Below are 24,172 nucleotides of genomic sequence, written 5' to 3'. Positions count from 1 at the left end.
AGGGAGGAGGACTTTGTAGCTGTGTATTTTCCAATTACGATGTTGTAGAAGTAGACAATGGTCAATAGTCGTTCTTCCTTTCCAGAATCCTGCCTGTTCTTCTGCAATTAAAGACTCCGCCTCGAGCCATTCCGAAAATTTATCTTTGAGATGAGAGGCGTACAGTTTACTCACCGTGTTGAGTAAACTTATTGGCCTATAGTTGCCTGGGTCCAGCTTGCTGCCTTTTCTGTAAACTGAAAATGACCAAACACCTTTAATATCCATCCCACCAAATCAGATTGGAAGGATACCACAGTGAATGATATCAAAAGTCACTGAGAGATTAAGTAAAAATAACAGGTTTGCATTCTGCCAGTCCTTTTCCTAATAAAGGGAGTGACCAAGGTTAATTTAGTCCTATAAATAGGCCTATATCCAGACTGAAATGGGTCAAGATAATATGTTTCATCCAAGAGTACCTGCAACTGTTGAGACACAACCCTCTCAATCACCTTCCCTAAAAAGGGTATATTTGTGACCGGGCAGCAGTTGTCACAGACCAATAGGAAAAGCATAGGCTTTTTCAGGTTTCAGGTAACATGTTTGAAAGATAATAGTCTTTTTGGGAAAAGGAATTGCAGTGCTCATCCAGGATCTGTAGGTGGTACTGAAGACCAAGTTATTGTTGACTTGATTTGAAATCTTTTATTTTTAACTTTTGACCTAAATGTTTGCATTTAAAGTAGATGTTGTTGTGATTGTATTAGACAGTGTATCCACATCTCTAGGCAAGCAGGGCCCAAGCAGGCCAGAGTGCAGCAGCCTGCAGTTTAGTGTCCAGGTCCTGAAAGCCAGAGAGGTGAGCAAACTGGCTTTCCCAGACCCAGGGAGCCTGAGGGGGACAAGGGAAAAAAAGAAAAGAGGGAAAGCCCCATCACACAAGTGGTAGTCCTTGCAGAAGGTTTCTGCTGATAGGGCTGCTTAGGTGGATCTTCTCTCTCAAATGTTATTTCTCCGCATGCCATTCAACGTTATTTTACACAACCATTTTTAGCTCACATTTAATATCATGAAGTAGAACTAGGCAGGTGATAATTTCAGCACATTTCTAAATCAGAAGTACACAGATAAGTAAATTTGATAACCATCTTGGTGAATCATTTTCAGCATCTAGATCTAAAGACCACATGATGAAGAATACTCAAAACCAAGCAATAATTTTACACACACACACACACACACCCAGTCTAAACCAAATAAGCATTTAGGATCAACCAAAGATTCAGAAACTTTGTAAAATAAGGATAACTAAATCTGTTTTAACTAAGAGCACTGGTTTGCATAAATGTAGCCCTTTGCTTTGCCCTCTGTGGTGACACAGTCTTTTTAAAATATGATGCTACCTCATACTGAGCGAAGGAACCAGGTCCACCTAGACCACTACTCTGCTTGAACTAGCAGAACCTAGCCACAGTTTCAGGTAGACGTATTTCCAAACCCTGCCACCAGAGTCATTTAAGCAGAAATCCCAAGGATTGAACTGGGAACTTTCTGCATGCAGAGCATGAGCTCAGCTGAAATACAAACACTCAACACACTTTTTACAAAATGTGTGACATGCTTGAGCTGCTTTATAGCATTTGGCCTACATTCATAATCTTTTTAGGCTTGAAAATTAAGGCAGTTTCTTAATATTTTCAAAGTAAAATTTCAACACACTTGCATTGCGATTACCATTTTGACCAGCTTTTTATATGTATCAATTTCATAAAATGATTGAAGTATTGCAAAATATATTACATGAACATTTTTGTTTTGAAATACAGAAAATAAATTTGGATTTTCTGTCCGTGGGCAAGGTTGGATGTGCATATGGATTGAGTTATTCTTATCTATTCTAACTACTCACCTCCAAGCAATGTGTGTGGCCTCAAACAGATCATGTTGGCCACTGTGTTTATTTCAGTAACTTGAAGTGAAGCATTACAGATCCCCAATAATGTTTCCCTCTATCCACCTCAAGATTTGACCCGTAATTGATTCTCCCATCTGGTATTTGGGCTCAGCAGGAAAGCTTTGAGATTTAATTAATAATTTCAAAGCTTGAGTTCACTCTTGTTGGAGTTGCAATATCATGATATTAGAATATTTTGCATCAGAATATTTGTTAAAAACAGATGCTGGAATTATTAAAGGTACTTCTTGCTTGCAGTTGAACATTCCAGTATTTTTATTTTGGAAATGTTATCAGACTGTCGGACAGGCCTATTCTTTTAGCAATTAAGATGCTGCAAAAAGTAAAGCTACAAAATCTGAAAACAGCATGGAGACAGGAATTTTATTGCAACAGCAACAGTGAAACACATTTTTCACATCTGTTTCATCATCAATCAGTGATCACCTTAATATACTTTCGGAATATACAGAATGTTTGCTGGAGTCTAGATTTTGTTATCTGAATGGCTTATGGCACCTGGACGGCAGCAATATGGACCCCGCTATGATTATATGGCTAATCAAATTATGGATATAGAGGATATGATTCTGCTTTGGATTTAAGGAAAACAGAAAAAAAATTATATGAAAATAGGAAAACATCCATATGATAGCCATATTCAAGTATCTAAAGGGCTGCCACATGGAAGATGGAACAAATATTTTTCTCCTGCTCTGGAGGGTAGGACTCAAACTAATGGATTCAAATTACAAGAAAGGAGTTTCCGACTAAACTTCAGGAAGTACGTACTTTCTGACAGTAAGAGCCATTCGACAGTGGAACAGACTCCATTGGGAGGTTGTGGAGTCTCCTTCCTTGGAGGTTTTTAAGCAGATGTTGGATGGCTCTGGGGGTCCCTTCCAACTCTGAAATTCTACAGTTCTATAATTAATTTTTGATCTTAGATAATCCAGGGACACACTCTTGGCTTCCCAATAAAATTGCAATAGTGTGTACTTGTGGAAAAATATTTCAGTTTGTGTTCTTCCTCTTCTGCATAGTTGATAGAAATTAAGAGGGGGTGTTCAGCATTCATTTGTTCCCAAGGCAAATGCCAAGGGGTAATAGATTTCGGATCAGAGAATATGTTTTATTTGGGGGGGGGGGACTAAGTGAGGGACATAAAATAAAAAGGGCCAATTGAGAGTTAGCTTGCTCAGTGGAAATTAAATGCTGTTGGCAAGGTAGAAAGCTTGTGGGAACAGAGTATCCTGGAGGGAGATAGTGAACAAAATAGTGTTGCAGGGTCCCACTTGTATAACCGTGCTCATAAATCCAGGCAGTGTTGTAATCAATTTCATCAGCTAGAACAGTGTTTCCCAACCTTGTGCCTCCAGCTGTTTTTGCACTACAATTCCCATCATTCCTGACCACTGGTCTTGCTAGCTAGGGATGATGGGAATTGTAGTCTTAAAACATCTGGAGGCACAAGGTTGGGAAACACTGAGCTAGAAGATCCTTTTGCTAAAAGCATTTATGAACTTGTATAAGGCATGTAAGGGTTCAATCTGAATTCAGTAACTAACTGGCCTGAAGCTGAATCCCAACATGGAAACATTGTGGGTGAGTGTTCTCAGGTGTGGGGATGAGGTTGCACTACCCCTAAAGGAGCAGGTATGCAGTTTATGGATACCCCTTGATCTACCATTGCCACTTGAGGCCCAGATGGCCTCAGTGACCCAAAGTTCACATTGCCAGCATTGCTGGTTCATCTGCTCCAATTCCTTGTGTACAGGGATAGCTTAGCTATGGTGATTCATGTTCTAGTAACCTCCTGGCTAGATTATGTGTGGCTGCCATGAGATGTCCTGGTAGCATCAGTTAGTGTGGAACTTGGCTGCCAGAATTTTGACGAGTACAGTCAGAGTCATTCAATATTACCACTATTTTGAAAGATCTACACTAGCTGCTTGTTTGCTTTAGAGCCCAATTTCAAGTGCTGGTGCTTACTTTTTAAGCCATAAATGGTTTGGACCGGAAGGTATTGCTCTTTCTCTACTAGCCTACCCCTGTTTTAGGATCTTCTGGAGAGGCTCTGTTCCAAGTACCCTATTAAGCAGAAGTATGTTAAGCTTCCACAGAGGACAGATTTTTTTTCTGTGGTGGTGCCCAACCTTGGAATGCCTTCTGTAAGTAGGCACACCTAGCACTGAAATTAGAATATTGTTGCCACCAAAGACCTTCCTATCTACTCTTGCATCTTTGAACCTGGCAGTAGCAAAGGCAGGCATGCACATATAGAAGAAATGTGAAAAGATAACCCATATCTTTACAGATCATTTAAAGGTGGATTTAGTTAAATTCATGTTTGAATTAGTACACCTACAGTATTCTATAACATACCAACAATAAACTAGGCAGAAAAAAACTTAGTTCATATGTGTGTGTATTTTAAAGAACTATATAGGTATCACTAAGGCTTCTAAAATGAATTTCTTGTTAGTAATTTTTATTAAATTTTCAAATTTCCATTATAGCCATCCATTCAACAACTTTCCTCCCTACCGTTTCAAGGTTCTTTTACTTTGTCCACCATTCCTGCATATTTTTTGTATATCCATCTAATTCATTTCCCATCTTACATCCCTTTTAAATATGTTATACTGTTGAATTTACCTTATTACTAACACCGTTTTCAACTGTACACAATTATTTTCAGCAAAATTTTACCACTCCGCTTTAAATACCTGTTCTTCTTGCTCTCTTATTCTACTTGTTAGACCTCCTAACTCTGCATATTCTATCATCTTAAGTTGCAAATACTCCTTGCTATGGACCTCCCTCACCTTCCATTTTTGAGCTAACAAGATCTGAGCCGCCGTTGTTGCATACATTAAAAGGTTTTTCTGACACCTGACAACCAGAATGCCTCTGGTTTTTTGGGGATTGTTGTTTTAAGCATTTTTTAATCCCATTACAGTATATATCATTTCCCATGGGTGGTGCTGTAGGTTAAACCACAGAGCCTAGGGCTTGCCGATCAGAAGGTTGGCAGTTCGAATTCCCGCGAGGGGGTGAGCTCCCGTTGCTCGGTCCCAGCTCCTGCCAACCTAGTAGTTCGAAAGCACATCAAAGTGCAAGTAGACAAATAGGTACCGCTACAGCAGGAAGGTAACCGGCATTTCCGTGTGCTGCTCTGGTTCAACAGAAGTGGCTTAGTCATGCTGGCCACATGACCTGGAAGCTGTATGCCAGCTCCCTCGGCCAATAACGCGAGATGAGCGTCGCAACCCCAGAGTCGGTCACAACTGGACCTAATGGTCAGGGGTCCCTTTACCTTTAATATTCTTACCTTTTTTGCATGCCCACCACATATTTAAAAAAGAGTTTTCATTTCTTTACATTTCCAACACAAATCCAATTCCGCTTATACATCTTAGCCAGTGTTCGAAACTCCCATTGGTCTAGGCGCATTTTACAGCAGGGCATTTCATTAGCATGAGCAGTTTCTGAGCTCTGGGAGCAGTACTACACCTAATATTTTAGATTAAAACTGCGGAGTGAAAGGAAAGGAGGATATTTTTCTGCCTCCCCACTTCTGGAGAAGAGACCCTCTTAAGAATATTGGAGGTGGGAGGTGGGCAGGGGAAAGAATAGACCGTGTGAAAAATGAACATAATATTTTAGCTGCAGTTCACTTGTTTTCAGCCTTGTATTCTTGTTATAAGACAAGACATTCAGTTGTTGTGCCAATAACCTAGGTTTAAGGTGCCATTTAGCTCCTAGCTTTCATTTCTCAGTTTCTAACACTGATCTAAGCTAGTCTACTCGGGGTTAGATACCATCTATGAATCATTTTCATGTATTCTCTTTCAACGTGTAGCATGCAGTAAATTTCAGATCTTTCTTCCAGAGTTTCTCCCAGAGGTTTAGTTCTATATTATACCCTATATCAATTGCCCAGTGGGTCACCGAGGCTATAACCAGCTCGTCTTTTGTTTCCCATTCCAATAATTGCTTATGCATTTTAGATACAGTGGTACCTCGGTTTAAGTACACAATTGGTTCCGGAAGTCTGTACTTAACCTGAAGCGAACTTTCCCATTGAAAGTAATGGAAAGTGGATTAATCCGTTCCAGACGGGTCCGCGGAGTACTCAACCTGAAGCGTACTTAACCCGAAGTATGAGTGTAATTGGTTCTGGAAGTCTGTACTTAACCTGAAGCGTACTTAACCTGAAGCGAACTTTCCTATTGAAAGTAATGGAAAGTGGATTAATCCATTCCAGACGGGTCCGCGGAGTACTTAAACTGAAAGTACTCAAACCGAAGCATACTTAAACCGAGGTATGTCTGTAATACTTTTTCCTTATTCTGCAAAAACTCTCTTTCAGATTGTGAGCTTTTGTCCAAAAATCCATTTTTCTTATCTAGTTTAAACATATCATATAATGGATGATACTGTAACCAATCAGTAACTTGGCTCTACTTCTAACATTAATTTAAGGCAGGTTAGATTATGAGAGAGTCAGAATATGTATGTAGGAGAAGACAGGCTTTTTGACATTGGGCAATAACACATTTTCAGTAACTATCTTAAAAGAGAGAGATCACAATGTCTCTTCATCCATAAACAAACAAACAAACAAATAAATAAATAAGCTACTACGGTATGTGTATACCAAGTGCATAAGAAAAGTACAATTTCTGATAACCAGAACATTTCACTAACTTTCTATTTTATTCATACATATATTGAATTTATCCTTATTCATATTCACAAAAACTGCTAGATCTTTTCCTCACAAAGGATAAACAAAGTACAAAGAAACTAGTTCTTGCTCTGGAGCTGAAGCTGAGTTTTTACAGAACACCTTCTGCTCAGGCAACTTAAAATTCCCCAAGAAAAAGGACAAGGTCTACACACACTCTTGGCTGCAAAGTGCTCTCAAATTAAATCAGTTTGAAGTGGTTTTCATTAAGATGGATTGAGTGTGGCATCGTGAGAAACACTTTATAAAATGTAGTGTTTTACTTAGTGATTAACTATATACCAGTTGATGAAGCTCCCTAAATCCTTCGTAATCCGACCACTCCAATAAACATTTAATGAGCATATAAATTCAAAAAGCCTAGCAGAGGATTTAAACCTTCAATCTTGTTTTTATTTACTCTTCCAACTCAATTTCTCACTTCAAGTTAAGAATGCTATTGCTTCAAGCTCGTCTGTTGCCCTGGTAAAATTAAGTGCCCTCTGAAGCTCAATTTAGAACATATGGTTTCAGATTTCAATTATTTTAGAAGTATATATTTTAGAAATTGTATTTTAAAAAAACATTACTACTTCCTAATAACTACTCTTAAGGAAATCCTCCCATTAGGAAATGAGTAAAATTAGGAAATAATGTAAAATTGTAAGAGAGTTTGATCCTTTTAAACTTGTTATTCAGTTACTTGATACATTGGCCTGGTTCAAGTGTCTCTGTGGTTTAATGTGAACAAAAAAGTCCCCACTTCACTGCTCTTCCACTCCTGCTGGAGCATGTTGGGAGCAACTACCCACAAGCCTTGGCTTCTTATGTCATTTGAATCCAAGCTTGTGGTTTGTTTTTCTAACAACTCACCCTTATTGCCCATAGCCAAGGCGTTGTATCTAATACTGCTGCTCCACTTGAGCAGCAGACTTCTAGTTGCGCAATGGATGTTCCCCCTCCTCTCCCCCGTGCATCGTCAAAATCTACTCCAGAGACCCTCCAGAGCAGATTTTGGGAATGTGTGGGGAAAGGTGGAAGGCACTGGTCATGCAACGAGAACTCCACTGACATAGTATCGGGTACAACACTAGGGCTCAAACAACATGACAAGTCAAGGTTTATGACTCGCCGCTTCCAGCATGGCATAGTCGGAAGTAGGGGCGAAAGTAAAGTAGGGATGTCTGACCAGCATGCACTGCTGCTTCTTCATGTTAAACCACAGTTAAATATTAACTATGCTTCAATGTGACATGCAAACATAACCAATTTTGGAACTAACTACTGCACATTTGCAATAGTGAATCAGTGTAGGAAGTGGCCAGAAGGCATTTTAGACAGTATAGTATTAAAAATGTACTTACATCTCTAGCTTTTCCATAGAAAGCCTCTTGAAAAGCAGCCTCTAATGATCCAATAAAAAATACTGGATGGCAGTCACCATATCTGTGTGAATACCAAAATGCTTCAATTAAAAAACACAGAGTAACTACATTTTCTAGGAAGCAATATTTAAAACATTTTATTTGCATTCAACACTTCAGGTCAACACACCACAATATATTTCAGGCATATACACATTTTTCATTTCTGTATAGATAAAATTGTTATGTATCAAACTGAGAGCTGCCAGGGTCGGAAATGCAACTCTGAGATATAGAAGACTGACACCGAGAGCAGTCTCAAGTAAATGACTTTGGCATGCCTGAAATGTAAACGTTATTAATCTTATACTTAGCGTAAAACTTAAATTAAATGATAGAATGCTAGCTTTAAACAAATGATGCCACAAAAATCAATTTTTGTTCTTATTTGTTCATTTGTCTTCCAAGGGACAGGGGCAGGAACAGGTTGGTACCGTAGTAGAAACAGAAACTTATAGAGGGAGGGAGGGAGGGGTTTCTAAATGACACAAATGGAGAGCTGCTCTCCATGAGGCATTTGCAGAAGTTTGCCTTTTGCTTGTTACCCAAAATTGCAGAAAGCATAAGTACTTCCTGCCACACCTCTGACCATATGAAGTTGCTCAGAATAACAAGTTTCAAAATCAAAACTCACAAGTTTGAGCCACTAAAGTTCCCATGGTAGAGCTAACTGCATGAAACTGCATTAGCTACAAGAACAATTTGAGTATTGTCTCCTCACCTTCCATAACTGCATTAAGTTTATTCATAGCCATTTGACCCAGCCTCAGCTAACTACATTTCCTTCCCTTTCTTCCTAATCTGGAATCAGATAGAAAAATATTCTCAACAGGATGTTAAACTATCCCACTGCTCATGAAAAGCAGAGAAATTCAAAAGGTAAAATAAGACGTTTCTTTTTGAAGGTAGCTAGTCAATAGGAATATCGAAGAGAAGAGTGTAGAAATTGAAAATTTGCTCCTACAGGCAGTTGGATCCTACTCAAAAATGACCCTCTTAAATGCCTTCCACCAAAACCAACATTGTCAGTCTTATAATGGCTGCTGAAGATAGGCACCTAACAACAGTTCTCAAAAGCTGAGCTGCATGGCTTAGGAAGCTGCCTTTATGTGGAATTATACCATGGACTGAAAGTGGCTCTCTGAGGTTTCATTCCCATCTGTACCCGGAGGCTTGGTTTGGTCAGAATTGAGTATACACTTTCAGAGTTAACACTAAATACATTACTTCTGGTAAATGAGCAATCATAGCTGCTAGAGCAGGCACCCCCAAACTCGGCCCTCCAGATGTTTTGGGACTATAACTCCCACCATCCCTAGCTAACAGGACCAGTGGTCAGGTCTGATGGGAATTATAGTCCCAAAACATCTGGAGGGCCGACTTTGGGGATGCCTGTCCTAGAGTCGAGAAAATTTGTGTCTCAGGCTTTTTAGACCTGTCCACCCATATACTGTGGTTAAACCACTGTAGGTTAAACCACAGAGCCTAGGGCTTGCTGATCAGAAGGTCGGCGGTTCGAATCCCCGCGACAGGGTAAGCTCCCATTGCTCGGTCCCAGCTCCTGCCAACCTAGCAGTTTGAAAGCACGTCAAAATGCAAGTATATAAATAGGTACCACTACAGCGGGAAGGTAAACGGCGTTTCCGTGTGCTGCTCTGGTTCGCCAGAAGCGGCTTTGTCATGCTGGCCACATGAGCTGGAAGCTGTACGCCGGCTCCCTCGGCCAATAATGCGAGATGAGCGTCGCAACCCAGAGTCGGTCACGACTGCACCTAATGGTCAGGGGTCCCTTTACCTTTACCCATGTACTATCTGAAACCAAAGGGGCACATTGGTTGCCAGATGTGATTCCCCACCCCCCAGCTCTCCTACCCCACTAGGAGAGTCACACCCCCTTGTGCAGATTGCTATAACAGGGAAACAGGACATTAGAAAGAATACAAGTGCACCGACCCTATATTCAAACCATGCACATTTGTGAACCTTTCTCCCGCATAAGATTGTGGCCTGTCCATGGGGCATACAGAGGTCTGAGTATACCTACCTCTAGATCACTGTTCCCTTTACTCTTTCATTTTTTATGAAATATATCCATTCAGCCAATCCATACCACACTCATAAACTTATGAGATAATCTTTTTTTAAAAAAAATCCCATAGTGCATGACTATTTATTTATTTATTTATTTATTTATTTATTTTTATTAAATTTGCAAAGAGCCCTAAACCTGCAGGTCTCAGGGCAGTTCACAGGATAAAAATCAGAATATAAAACCACAAAATAAAACAGCCAAAATAAAAACAGAAAGAACCCAGTAACATGCCCCTCAAAACCCTATTTTTAAAGGGCATAGGATGTCAATCAACCAAAGGCCTGATTAAAAAGGAACCTCCCTGGGGAGAGCATTGCACAGACGGGGAGAAACTGCAGAAAATGCCCATTCTGGACCTCTTGTGGAGGAGGCATATGAAGAAGGGCCTCAGAAGATGATCTCAGGGTCCAGGTAGGTTCATATGGAAAGAGGCAGTCCTTGAGGTATTGTGAAAAAATACATATTGGAAACATCAAAATAATTTCACAATCATGTGTGTTATGAATGAAATGTTTCAATAATTCCATCCTGATGAGAGCTCTCTACTGCAAAAAAATCCACTGCTGGCTGTCTTATGGTTTAGAGTAGCTGCGATCTTTGGAAGAGCATGCACAGGGAAAGTGTGTGGTTGGATATTTAGGGAAGCTAAAGGGTTTACAGTTGGGAGGCTCAATGTGGAGAAACAGGTCGCATTTTAAGTTTAAAAATAAATTTCCTAAAGAAATCTGACAACTTTGGGATTCAAATATCATAAAATTCTTATCCCTTCCACACTTTTTCCCAAATGCTTTGTAAAAATATAAGTCACATTCATAAACCATAGATGCAGAAAATATGCACAATTACAAGTCTAACCTTGAAGAAAATTCTGCTGTGAATTGTAATAAGGCATCTCCTTCATTTTCAGCATTTTCTGGCACTAAAAGAAAGGAAAATAGTACATAGTATAGTATAATTATCCATAGAATAGTATTCATATTACATTTTTAAAAACATTTCCTTTAATTGAACATATGAATTATTCAAATAACTTTTAAGACCCCTTAATGAAGAGAACAGCAATAATTTGGCCTTTTGGGCATATGGAATTTCCAAACAATTCTAGGAAGATGAAGACAATAAAAACAACGTATCGGTTTTTGCATACGACAGTATTATTATTGTAACAATAAAATTAGAATCTTATAAGCCATCTTATAACTGTAGTTATACTATATTTCAATGGTTTTTCTTTGAAATATTTTGCACAGGTATTTGTATAGCTTTTGTCCTAGTTCTAGAATAATGATAAATCTTAGTAATATTTCAAAGAAAAACCATTGAAATATAGTAGGCTAGTAGATTCAGCCCGAAAGTTAAGTTTTAAGTCTAAGAGAATTGATTGCAAGTTGTGAATTTTTAAAAGTTCAATTTCCTTGAAATATTTTCTTTCTTGAGGAACACCAAAATCAAAATGCAATATATTTTATCTATCAAATTCTAATTTAAACTTCTTCTTCTTCTTCTTCCTTAAAAATATTATTTTGTGTATCTGCCTCCACAATAGATAGAAATTGTTTTTTGAGGACCTGGAGGCCTGAATCCAGAATTCATTTATACAGTCTTAATTTCTCAGGTCTCCCTTTTTAAGTCAGCTTTTTTAATTTAAAAAAAGAGTTTATCACTGAATGTTGACATACATTTCTTAGAATATGTCTCCAAGAAAACTATCTGGTGGAACAAAAGGAACCTAAGTTTGTTTTCTTTCCTATTGTTCAACTGTTGTCAGTACAATGTTACACTTCTCACAGCATGAAGGATTGCATTACTTACTCATTGGAGATTTCCTCAATGCAGAAGACGCCATTCCAAACATCTCTCCATCATCCACTCCAAATTCTGTGGCATCTTCAAAGTCATCTCCATCACTGTCACTAACCATATGTACATCTGTGCATTGCTAATTTAGTAAAAGCCATAGTTAAGAATAATGTGGAACAGATTTATATTTATAATATAATACTGTTTGAATATTAGTAGTTTCACATATACAACTATAAAAGTCATCCTGTTTGAAATTAAGAACCTCAGAGGAAATTCCCTATATATTTTGGCTTGAGAAAACTATTTTGTATAAATAGGATTGTAAATAGTGGATGTGTTCATACAGCATGATAGACTGTGGTTTGTTGTGATGGCATGAGCCTAGCCTTCCCCTAACTTTGTTGATTGCCTCCTTCAACCTAGCTAGGAAGAGTTTTCACTTCCATTTTTTTTAATGAACTGCAGCTTGTCTTGTGATCTAAACTCAACAAACTGTGGTTAATTTTAGCTATGGCTTGTTTGAAACAATCCGACTTCAGCACAGATTAGGTTATAGCAGAGTCAAACTGAGTTTTGTGGGCAGTAACCAGAAAACAAATGTGGCTTTCAGCATAGCTTGAACGAGTATCTGAATATCATATTTTGTGTGTGAGAAGGAAGAGGAGGAGGTTGTGTTTACCTCTTCTGACTGTTCTCTGGTTTGTGCTGGTGAGGATCTTCTTCCAACTGTAAGTCGGTGGCAAGGATAAGAGACTCCTGATGCTGCTAGGGTCACCTAAAACACAGGATACATTGCTGCATCAGCTATCAGATTTGGATGAACATGCTACTTTCAGTGACTAAAACCAAACTACAGTAGACTTGAGTGAACTGGAATAAAAAATTAAAGATTGGAAAATTTAGAATTTACCCACAAGGAATATTGTTATACAAAATGAAACTAGAAAAAAGGATGTGATACTTGAGATCATTCCACAATATCCTTTCTTTCTTCTTTTAAAATAATTTTTATTAAATTTTCAAATTGTAACAACAAATTTTCCACAAATCTTAATTGAACAATTTATATATCCATATTTCTCCCCTCCCCCCTCTTTGGTTTCCCCCGTATTTCCGTATTGATTTATTAAACAAATTCTATACCCTGCTGGTTTTACCTCTTATATAGTTGTGAAAGTTTAGTCAAAACCTGCCAAGTCCAAATCTTTATACTGTCTTTTTATATAGTTTATGAATGGTTCCCACTCCTTTTTGAAATCAATGTTGTCTCTCTCATGTATCCTCTCTGTCAGCTTAGCCAGTTCCACATAGTCCATTGGATTGGCTCGCCATTCTTCCTTTGTTGGTGTTTTCTGTTTTCCATATTTGTGCTAATAAAATTCTTGCTGCTGTTGTCACATACATAAACAATCTCCAGTTTCCCTCTCTTATATCATGATCTAAAATTCCGAGCAGGAAAACTTCTGTTTTTTTAACAAATGTTTTTTTTCAACATTTTTTTCAGTTCATTATATATCATTTTATACCACAATATCCTTTCTTGACACGATTTATTTCCAATATATCTTTCATTTCAATCCTCAAACTTCTACATCACGGCAAACAGTTAAAGCTACCTCATTATTGCTGTATTGCTGGTCTGCACTAAGCTCATGTACTTGACAAATTGGGGCTCATTTACATTTCTCTTAACCAGTAGTGGAAAGGCAATAGGTAGGAAGAGGCCCTCACCACAGTTGTGGTGACTGAAGAAAAAACCCAAGGCATCTGAAACACCATCCATGCAGTGGTATCCAAACTTTTTTCAAAGAGGGCCAGATTTAATGAAGTGAAGGGACGTGAGGGCCGACCAAAGGGCGAACTAAAGTTGTAGACCTTTTTTAGGATTGAAGTTTTTTTTATGATTTTACCCCAAAGATGTTGAGCCACAGGGGCCGGATTAAACTGACCGGCGGGACAGATTAGGCCCCCGAAACGGACTTTGGACATGCCTGAATTGGAGCCAAGATAGCACTGAAGACAACAGATGGTTGGAGTCAAAGTACACAGCAGGTGACTGAGTAGGAGTGGGCAGCTCCCATTATTAAGGTAATCTGAATCAGCTTTAGACCTCAGATTCCCAAAATCATTAGCGGAGAGTCTATCTCAGGCACCCCCAAACTGCGGCCCTCCAGATGTTTTGGCCTACAACTCCCATGATTCCTAGCTAACAGGAGCAGTGGTCGGGGAAGATGGGAATTGTAGTATAAAACATCTGGAGGGCCAAAGTCTGGGGATGCCTGGTCTATCTAGAAGAAGTCAGACTATGAAAACTGAGCCAACTTGGAAGAGGCCTAAGTTATTGAGAGGGAGCGAGGTATTGATAAGGGGCTCTCACAAGGGTAAGAACATTTAGAAGCCGTGGAAACATGTAGCAATGTAGGAGACAGTAGCTTGCAAACATGTCTAGTCACTGTAAAAACGCTGCTGACAACCTATTTCTTCCCTTAACACAGACTATAGAGGTTTCCTTTGTGAAGGAAACATGTCATATGGATAAAGAACTAAAGGGTAACTCAGTTGTGCATCTCAGTTTGTGAATATGGCCTGACCTCAGAAAGCAGAGACTACTTTGCTATATATTGTGCACTAAAAGGTTAAGGCAGTATTGAAAAATATGCATGTTACATTTAAATTGTCCAATAGCTGAGAGTTTTAAAATCTTTATTCACTTTAGAAGAATAACAACAGAGTTACATCTACATTTCTCCCCCGCTCCATCAACTGACACATAGCCTTCTTGATTAATAAGCAGCTATGCAAACATGTCCTTGCAGGGTAAAAATACACATATTGTCAAAACTGAATAAACAGTAACTGATGTGTATTTTCTATAACAATTTAAAATGTATTGGCTAAATGTCTGTATGTAAAAAAACAGTGAAGGAAGTTCTACTTTCCAAGTCACTGTAGTGGCTAAAAAAGTCTTATCCAAAGCCTAGCAAGTATGCTAGAAATACTCTTATTTATTTTTATCCTCAAGTCAGGGTGTTTTTAATCACTTATGTGCTAGAATTCATAAAAGCCTTAATTTGCTTCAGGTTAAAGCAAGCTGATTAAGTGTGCTAGCTAACCAAGTGAGTGTTGACCTGCCTGGACTAGCCTGCTGCCACATTCTTGTAGCAAGGTTAAATAGCAGTTTAGTCACAATTTTAAAATCACAGAGTTAAAAGGAAATGACTCTTTTGCAATAAATGAAATATTAAAGCAGACATTCAGGTCAAGCTCAATTATCAGTGAAACTCTTTCATACATAAAACAGAATCTACGCTTGCCTTCGTAATGCTGGCACTGCCATTTTATATCACATGCTTCATTCAGTATTGAATGTAGTATTTGGGAGGGGAAGAAACTTCTGTTTATATACCTAAGCTCTCACTAAGGAGCGCACTAAACGAAAGGTGACTAATGCCAAATAGAGGTTTGGTGGTAGCAAACTAACTAGATCCAAGGGTCTCATGATAGATGGCTTCCTCCCAATTAAAGCTGGAGAAATGGGTTAGAATATTAGGTAAGTCAGACACTGAGAACATGATGGTGCCCGTTTGCTTTCTTGGTGTTCAGTAGTATTAAAACATAGCTCAGGGTGGGATTTTATATAGCTCAAAATCAGTGAGAGGTTTTCTCATCTAGCTAAGCATGTTGTAGAATTGGACAGTAGAAGGCCACCATACTGTTTTAGATAAGGTCTCTTAGGGAGAAATAATAATAAATATTCTGTGCGAAAACTAGATGCAAGATAGAAAAACAGGCTGCTGAAGAGGCCAGGGGACATATTGGCTGTGAGTCCTGGAAGAATTGCTCCCTGCCTTGCTGGCCTTTTCCCACTTGGCCTTGGAGGACAGGGCCCTGACTGACTCCAGCTACAAAAGCTGAGGCTGCTGAAGAAGTGAGATACCAGGTCATCGAATCTGAGCTCCACAGCCACCATCCACCATCAACCATCATTGGCAGGATTGGCAGCAATAGCAGCATATATGCTCTATGCTCAACATTTTATACTCTTTTTACCTTACCTTTTATATTATACTTCCTTTAGCAATGTTTTCTATATAAACATGGTGGGAGAGACATGTCAAGCCAAAGTGAACAAGAATATTAATAGGTTTGTGCTGTTAAATTCTTAAAGCTAGCAAAAAGATTTGGGTTTCTATGCTGGCATGACTAAAGGCAGCCATTATCTCTTGGCACTCAAAAAAGCATGAAATTTCACTGAAATTATTTCAAAATTAACAAAAACTTTTTGGGTTTACAGTATTCTTAAGCCCTTGATAACACCAGTAAAACCAGCACAACTAATTAGTTTCATCTTTTCACAGGAAATGAACTATTTTCCTTTTGTATACAACACATAACATGTCAGGCATTAAATCTTTTTTTTAAAAAAAATTAAACACTAACTGGATGCTGGAAAAAATCACAAGGGTGGAGTGTGTTCACGTTCCACTAGCACCAATGCTTACTTTATCCCCTCATAAAGTGCTGCTGAGATAATTACTGCTGACAGATTTATTCAAGGTTCATTTCACTTTTTCTCTAGGTTTTTCTCTAGTTAGAAGTGCAGCAGAGCCCATGGGAAGATCCACCCCTCACACCTGTTAGGTTTCTTCATGTTACTAGGGCCAGTTTAGACATGTCACTTTGAATTAGCATTGTAGAAGGGCACTAAGTGTGACAATTACTTATCACAGGTTTAACCTTGGAAGGGAAGAGAGGAGGGGAGGAGAAAAGTTTCTAATTCAAGTCCGAGAACAGTGTCCGAATACGTAATTTAAGCCCTTTAATACAGGTTGCATGAAATTCATTCCAAGACTCATAAAAAGGTTCCCATGGTAGGTTTCCAAACAAGGATACAGATTAATATAAAGGGCACATCTACAGTTACAATGTATTTGAGTTTAGAAAAATAAAATTTAGGAAGGAAAATATTTTCACTGAAGACAATGGCCTGCTGATGAAAATTTAAGAAAACATTGATAGCTGCTCTTTTTATTTTTCCTGGAAGTTTTCCTTCCTGTATTCTGAAGTCACATACACTAAACTCCAAAGTCAAACCATGCTTGGGGTCTGTATGTGCACCTTCTAAAGGAGAATTCCCCTTTGAGGTCTGCTGTTATGGGGTCACGAAGAGTTGGACACGACTAAACGACTAAACAACAACAACAATTATGAAAGTGTCAATAGTTTTTCCCCCGATTTCAGCTTCTTCAAGGCACCAGCATGCATATTCGTAAAAAAGGCTAAATCAATTCATAGGAAGAGGAAGAAGACTCTTAAGTATTAAGATTCTTCAACTTTTTGAAAAGGTAACAATGCAATCCTAAAATTGTTTAGTGAATAGTAAATTCTGCTAAGCTGAATAGAACTTGCTCCCAAGGTAAGTGTGCATAGGATTGCAGCCTAAGTATTGTTTTTTTAAAAAGCAATGGCTACTGCAGACATTGTAGAAGACTAGCAAGAAGATTTATCCCTACCCCTTCAATTTGCAAGTGCCATTTGAAACACACCCTTCAAAATCCCTTCAAACAGTCATTTACTGTATATACATTATTATATATGCAATAATCATAGGAGTACTCATAGGAGAGAAGCGAATGTCTGGAGAACAGTACAGTGAGATGACAGTACACAGTATGGTGTATTTTTTGTCTATGGACTGCAATAAAGCTGTGTGTGAGAGAGATGGCAAGTGGATGGTCAAACAAGGGATACAATGTACAGTGTCACAGAGCTGTCAGGCAAGCACAGGTCATCCACAGGGCAGGAAGAACATGAGACGTGAAATGCAATTTCTAGCCTCTCACTCTGGATCCCTCCCAAGCAGAAGAAGGCTATGTTGAGGGGGTGGACTCCTCCTCTTGGCCTGTCAGGTCCATTGCTCAGCAACCTGCAGGACTCTCCTACAGCAAGGTGTCAGAGGGGGAGGAGCATCAGTGGGACTGGGACTGTCCTGCTGCTGGGTAGCAAAGGCAACCTCCAACACCTCTCTATCTGAATCTGCATTTACACTGCAACTCTCCGCCTCTAGCCCTGTCCTGGAAGGGCCTCCTTCTTCTGATCACCCTTGATTGCTCAAAACTCTTGCTTCTAGCACCTCCCAGCTCATCCCTTTCTCAGACTGCTCCTCAGTGTCCCACCACCACAATCCAGGGTCTTAGTCTTCTTCTTCCATGTCCTTCCTCCGGGGCTCTTGTGCAGTTGGCGCCCACCACTCTTCCTCATTCAGCCAGTCCCTGACATACATGTCTGTCATAATCACGGACCTTTTCCTAACATGGTTGTGAACTGCCCTGAGATCTGTGGATGAAGGATGTTATACAAATTTTAACATCCTTTAAGCCTTACATAGTTATTGGCCTGGACTGGGAGAAGAGGGAGGAGAGTTTGGCCAGTTTCCATACTTTAGGACTGGATGTGGCGAACAGTGCTAGAAAAAAGTACTGGAGTTTTATATCTTTCCCCCACCTTATATCTTTCCTCCAACTCAAATTGACAGGCCTTCAGCTAATTACTTAAAAACACCTCAGGGAATATTTTGTTTAACGAGTGGGGTATTTTAAAGTTAGAAATCCCCTGCCATAAACAAATGCACAACTACATACGATATATGGAAGCTGAGGAAAAAGACAAACTTATGAATGGAACCTGAAGAGGTATCATCTGCCATGAGGCTAATCACGGCTCACAAGTTTATTCATTTTCACAAATACTTTCTTCCTGTTGGGCATTCTCCCCCTTTCAACCCAGGCCAACTGAAAGCATTCTGAATTATGCCTTAATATGTCTAGTTCAAGCAGAAAAAATACTTCCCCACCATATTGATCTTAATGTGCTCTGACAAAGCAACAGTACATTAACTTCATGTTTGCCACAACCTGCACTCTGCAATTTAGCATATGCCCTTTACTCATAGGCTAGCAGCGACACATTTCCCAATTTTCCAGTTTCTTCAGCATTATTTCCTCTTATAACACAGCAGTTAAAACATATCAATGAAAAATAGCTCAAATGGCTTTGTTAATTCATACACCTGTGAAAAGGAAGCTCTCTGATCCAAAATACATGTAAATTGCCTAAAGCAAATGAGAAAACAAAACCTCTTAAAGCAGCACTGCAATTCATAAAAACTGCTTAATAAAAATAACTGAATCACAGCATGGTGCTAGATTGAGAAAGTCATAAAGTTAACTCTTCAGGTATTCCCCAACAGATCATGAATCATCTGTATCAGAAATTGTCATATTTATAGCAGTGTGACTCACAGCATATGAGGTTTCTTTTATAGATGAAGGGTAGAATTTTATCAGTTTTCATAGTCTAATAATTTATAGCTAAATTTGTGCTTCATAAACCACGTAAAGCTGTAGAGCTTTCACATAAACCACATGAAAGTAGGGCTGGATAAAAGATGACAGTTTTACTGTTACTGATAACAATTGTAGAAGAAACTCCTGTAGTCATGTTTCATTTAAAAGGCACCCGTTGCACAGGGCCAGTCCCAGCTTTAATTATCTTAGGACCCAAACTTCCATGGCATAGATTAAGGGTCCTGGGGTACTAGATCTCTCTGTCACATCTACACTGCAGCTTCAACATTATTGAGCAAGATGATGATAAATCCACCTATTTCAGCATCAGCTAAATTTTATTCAATAATGATGATTTTATGTAATGATAGCAATACACTTTGAGCTTTATGGAGCACAAGAGAAAAGAGGATTTGTCAACTAAGTTTAACTTAAGTGTAGACCTATTGAAATTAATGAGCATGACAAAGTTTGTTCCATTAATTTCAATGGAGCTATTCTGAATAAAACTAAGTTGATTATTTCAGTTACTCATTTAGAGCTTAGTGACAGAAGGCCATGGGAACTTGACAGTTACAGGTGAAACTCAGAAAATTAGAATATCGTTGAAAAGTGCATTTATTTCAGTAATGCAATTTATTATTATTTTATTTTTATTTTTAATTTTACGAATGCTTTCTTTTGGAAATTCCACAATAATAAAACAAATAGTTACAATAGTACAAAAATAAACATCGCTATTACATTTCATTAATTACATTCCATTTATAAATAATTACAATTACAACAAATAAAGGCTTGACATATCTTGCTTTGCGTGTCATGCATCTATCTCATATATTGGTTTCAACTTTTGAGTTGCATTACTGAAATAAATGCACTTTTCGATGATATTCTAATTTTCCGAGTTTCACCTGTATGTCCTAATAATAAAATAGGTAACACAACGAAAGGTAACAGGTTTTTTACTGCTTACTGCACTCTGCTTACCCAAAGCAAAAAAAAACCCTCTAGAATCTTGAATCTACTTTGCATTCACAAAGATTATCAACCAACCACTTGGCATGACAATGGTCTGTGGTGGGATGCCATTTATCTCACTGCATTAGAAAACCAGGGATGGCAAACAAAAGAATGGCTGGATATTTTTTCAGTGCTATATAATTCCTTGGCAAACTCCAAGCAGTTGTGTTACCAACTGATGGATCCAACAAATTATTCCAACTCTAATGGGCTTTCTGTGGTCCATTTTTTTCTTCATGATATAATTATTCATGAAACTAGCCTCAAACATAATGAGATTTTTGCACTGTTGGCCTGCCAAAACACATGGAGCTAGTGGCTTTTTATAAACAAAAATGTATGGCAACAGGTAATTTGCCCCACATTCATTTTGTTTTACATAAAGGTCCTTAACCCTTCAAAATGCATATTCTACTAAAATGACTAAAAGCGTCTACACGTAAAGATCACTGCGCCTTGCATGATAGCTACCCATTGCCAATATTATAAAGGTTAAAATATGCCAGTTGGTCAAAATAGCTCTTTTAATATTCAGAGCTGTCCAGGGTTTTTTCTAGACATCAAATAAAAAATGCATTAGTTTTATAATTGTACAAGACTGTGTGTAAAGTTTTCCTAATTTAGTAAACCAACATTTCAGCAACAATAAACATTATTTCTTACAATATCTTTGCTCTCTACCTTACATCAAGTTAATAAGTTTCCTCAACCACTATACAGTATCCTGCTTATGTTCGTCTCCCTAAATTATTTATTTTGTTTTATTTATTTAACAATGTAGGGCAGGGGTGGCCAACTCCCAAGTGACTGAGATCTACTCACAGTTAAAAACTGACAGTGATCAACCCCCCCTTTTTGGGGGGGTTTCAGGTCAAAGCTGTTGAGCTTTTTTTTTTTAGGAATGAAAGCCCTGTTTTGGGGGTTTCAGGTGTAAGAGTTGTTGAGCTCTTTTTTAGGGAGGGGAAAGCCTCGTTTTTTGAGAGTTCAGGGAGAAAATGTTGAGCTTTTTTTAGCTGAACCAGCGATCTACCACAGACATCCAGTGATCTACCAGTAGATCACAATCTACCTGTTGGACGTGCCTGATGTAGGGCATCAACACTTTAAACACTTTACACTGAGATGAAAGCAACAGAAATATGGTGGATCTCCATCATCACTGCACGTTACTATATAGAGATTCTGTTTTTCAACATATATGTCAGGACATTAGTCATGGAAGGCCAGCCCATGAACTATTAAGTACGGCACTTATGGACAGGAGATTTCTGCTTTACGTGGTACAAAAAAAAATACTGATGGGTTCTCTTAAAGAAACCAGAAATCAATGGGCCTATTGAACTGTTCCCCTCTTTTTACTCTTCAGAGACTTTAGTACAACCCAATGTATCTCCAAACAATCCTGACTTATGGTCCACAGAGCCATAAGAGGCTCATCCAAAATCTATCCTTTTACATTTTCAGGAATTCTTTCATTCAAATCTAGAACCCTTAATATTTGCCATCTGAAATTATGTTTTTATCATCCATGTAGGATAATGAAAAACATGTCATATATTAGTGCACACATTGGCCCTAAGGATCCAGTATAGGATTTGGTTACAATATCAAGATTCTTAATTTTCTTTGTAAGATCTAGTTCTAGACTTCATAGTTGTAAATGCAAGGTTTAACACACAAAGGCACTAGAATGCCTTACATGGGTACCTGATACCCTTGCAGGAAAAACAAAGGGCATTGTAGGAACTGATCATATTTCCTTACATACGCAGGTCAGAAAGCTGGAAATGCACGGAGCCAGGAACCCCTCAACTGATGAGAAGCAAGAAGCCCACTACTTGCTTTCCTTCCGCTTGGGACTTAAATGTAGTGAGCCCTGAAATATACACACCCTGGACCCTACTTCCAACCCAAAAAGAAAATACAGCCACTATTAAACAAAGACCAATCACAAGAGAAGAGAGTTTTAATTTAAAGCATTCATCCCTATCTATCATGTTTATAGAGAGTTAGAAACCCAAAGACTGGGACAGGGCGCCTTTTGTCATGGCATGCATAGAACTCTGGTTAACCTCAATTTGTCCCTGGGTCTACCTAAACATATATATTCATATGCGTGGCTGTGACTGTTATGTTTCAATTTGCAGGTTATGTTAATATAATGAACTTAATAGAAACTGAAGGCTACAGTGAAGTGTTAAATCCCTGCAGCAATATCAGTGAGTCACCCTTTGTCTAATAATTGCAAGCTCGGGCGTTCTTTTAATGAGTTTTGTGAATATGTCACCGTAGAGATGAAATAAACTATCATGTCTAAGGGGTATTATTTTCAATAACACAATTCAGAAACATTTCAACACATTCCACTTTGATTCATTAAATACTCCAACACTGAAAGAACAATCCCTAGACACCAAGAAGCGGTCTGTAATGTAGCCAGATATTAAAATACAGTTCTAGAGAACTGTCCATGTTAATGAGCAGACAGCTGAAGGAGGAGGACCCAACAACTCTATATTGGTACCGTAATTTTGTAAAGAGGTTTATATTAAAAAAAGCCTATTATTACTTTAAAACATACAGATGTTTTCTACAATAAAACACAAATAACCCAATATTTCCTTCCCCCCCCAGATGATTTCTATTGATTCTCCCAACATTACACGATCACAAAAAAACGCAAACAAAAAAAAATTACAAAAAAGAAAAGAAAAATACAAAAAATACAAAACATAAAAAGCAAAACATATTCTTACTACCATTTTTTAATTAACATTGTTGACTTCCTCGATTCCCCCCCCACCGGGTCCATTTTTAAATCCAAATTAGGCAGTTTGCATATTATTTCTTATATCATTCTAACACATTTTATCATTAACAATTTCCCCCAATCTTGTTTCTAATCTAAAAAACATCAACTATCTACATTCTATCAATCATTGAATATTCCAAATCCAAAATTACTTTCCCATCCATTTATCTTCTATTTCTCCCCATGGCCTATAATTCCCCCCCCAAAAAAATTTCCATAGATTCAACTAATACTACTTCTACCATAATCGTAATTAAACAATTTAATCTAATTCAACCCCCCCTCCCCTGGACTCAGGGTCCCCAGGTGATTCAGCCAGCTCCCTAAATCATTCCAGTTCCGGATCATTTTAATCAGTCAGAAAATAACATACGTTAATATCCCTCACCCCACTCATACTCTGTCCCAGCCCAACCACCACTCTTCCCTCTTAGTCCCCTGCTGCCTCCCCAATTCTTTAACTATTTAACACCATCCAACTTCGTATCTACATTTCAGCCTTTCACAGTTTTTATTCCCCATAGATTCTGACCCCCTGCTTGGAACTTGCTCTCCCTCTCTCACTGAGAGTGCAATGTTCCATGCTGGTTCTTCATTGAAAGCCCATTGATTTAAATTTAAGTCTTGTGTGTCCCCCCTCACTCTTTTTCCTCTTCTTCTTTGGGTTCAATTACATTGTCCAGGCTTAGTGGCTCCACACTCTCTGTTGAAATTAGTTCCTTTTCAGGTTCCGCACAGCTCTGGTTTATTTTAAAAGGCTGAATTGCATTCTGACGCAGTTCACTTAAAAAGTCCAAAAGTAATTCCAAAAGTTGCTGTTCAAAGTCTGAAAAGTCAGGTGGTGTTGTGTCTTTTGCCATCCTTGTCGTCTCAAATTTCGTGGGAACAGCATAGATTGCAGAGCAGAAGATGGCACGATTTTTATTTCCAGATTTCATAAACAAAAGTTATATCCGATATAACCCAATATTTCAATCAGGAGTACTGTCTTACTAGATGATGAA

At 38.4% G+C, this 24,172-nt stretch overlaps 1 protein-coding gene across 2 annotated transcripts in view; it reads right to left on the bottom strand.

The window, feature by feature from the left end:
- The window catches only part of FAF1 (Fas associated factor 1), a 176,685-nt gene that overhangs the window by 60,300 nt on the left and 92,213 nt on the right, over positions 1-24,172 (bottom strand). The window contains exons 9-12 of one of the 2 annotated variants that reach the window (XM_035122849.3): positions 12,667-12,762; positions 11,997-12,123; positions 11,040-11,103; positions 8,033-8,114 (exon numbers count right to left, since the gene is read on the bottom strand). In XM_035122849.3, the coding sequence (XP_034978740.1) occupies positions 8,033-8,114; positions 11,040-11,103; positions 11,997-12,123; positions 12,667-12,762 (369 nt within the window). The remainder of the gene's footprint in view (positions 1-8,032; positions 8,115-11,039; positions 11,104-11,996; positions 12,124-12,666; positions 12,763-24,172) is intronic. The other variant, XM_088674070.1, reaches the window with a different exon arrangement.

The sequence above is a fragment of the Zootoca vivipara genome, chromosome 7, assembly GCF_965207765.1.
Source record: "Zootoca vivipara chromosome 7, rZooViv2.hap1.1, whole genome shotgun sequence".
Lineage (NCBI taxonomy): Eukaryota > Metazoa > Chordata > Lepidosauria > Squamata > Lacertidae > Zootoca > Zootoca vivipara.
Note: the sequence above shows the minus strand (reverse complement) of the source record. Positions and strands in the feature narration are given on the sequence as shown.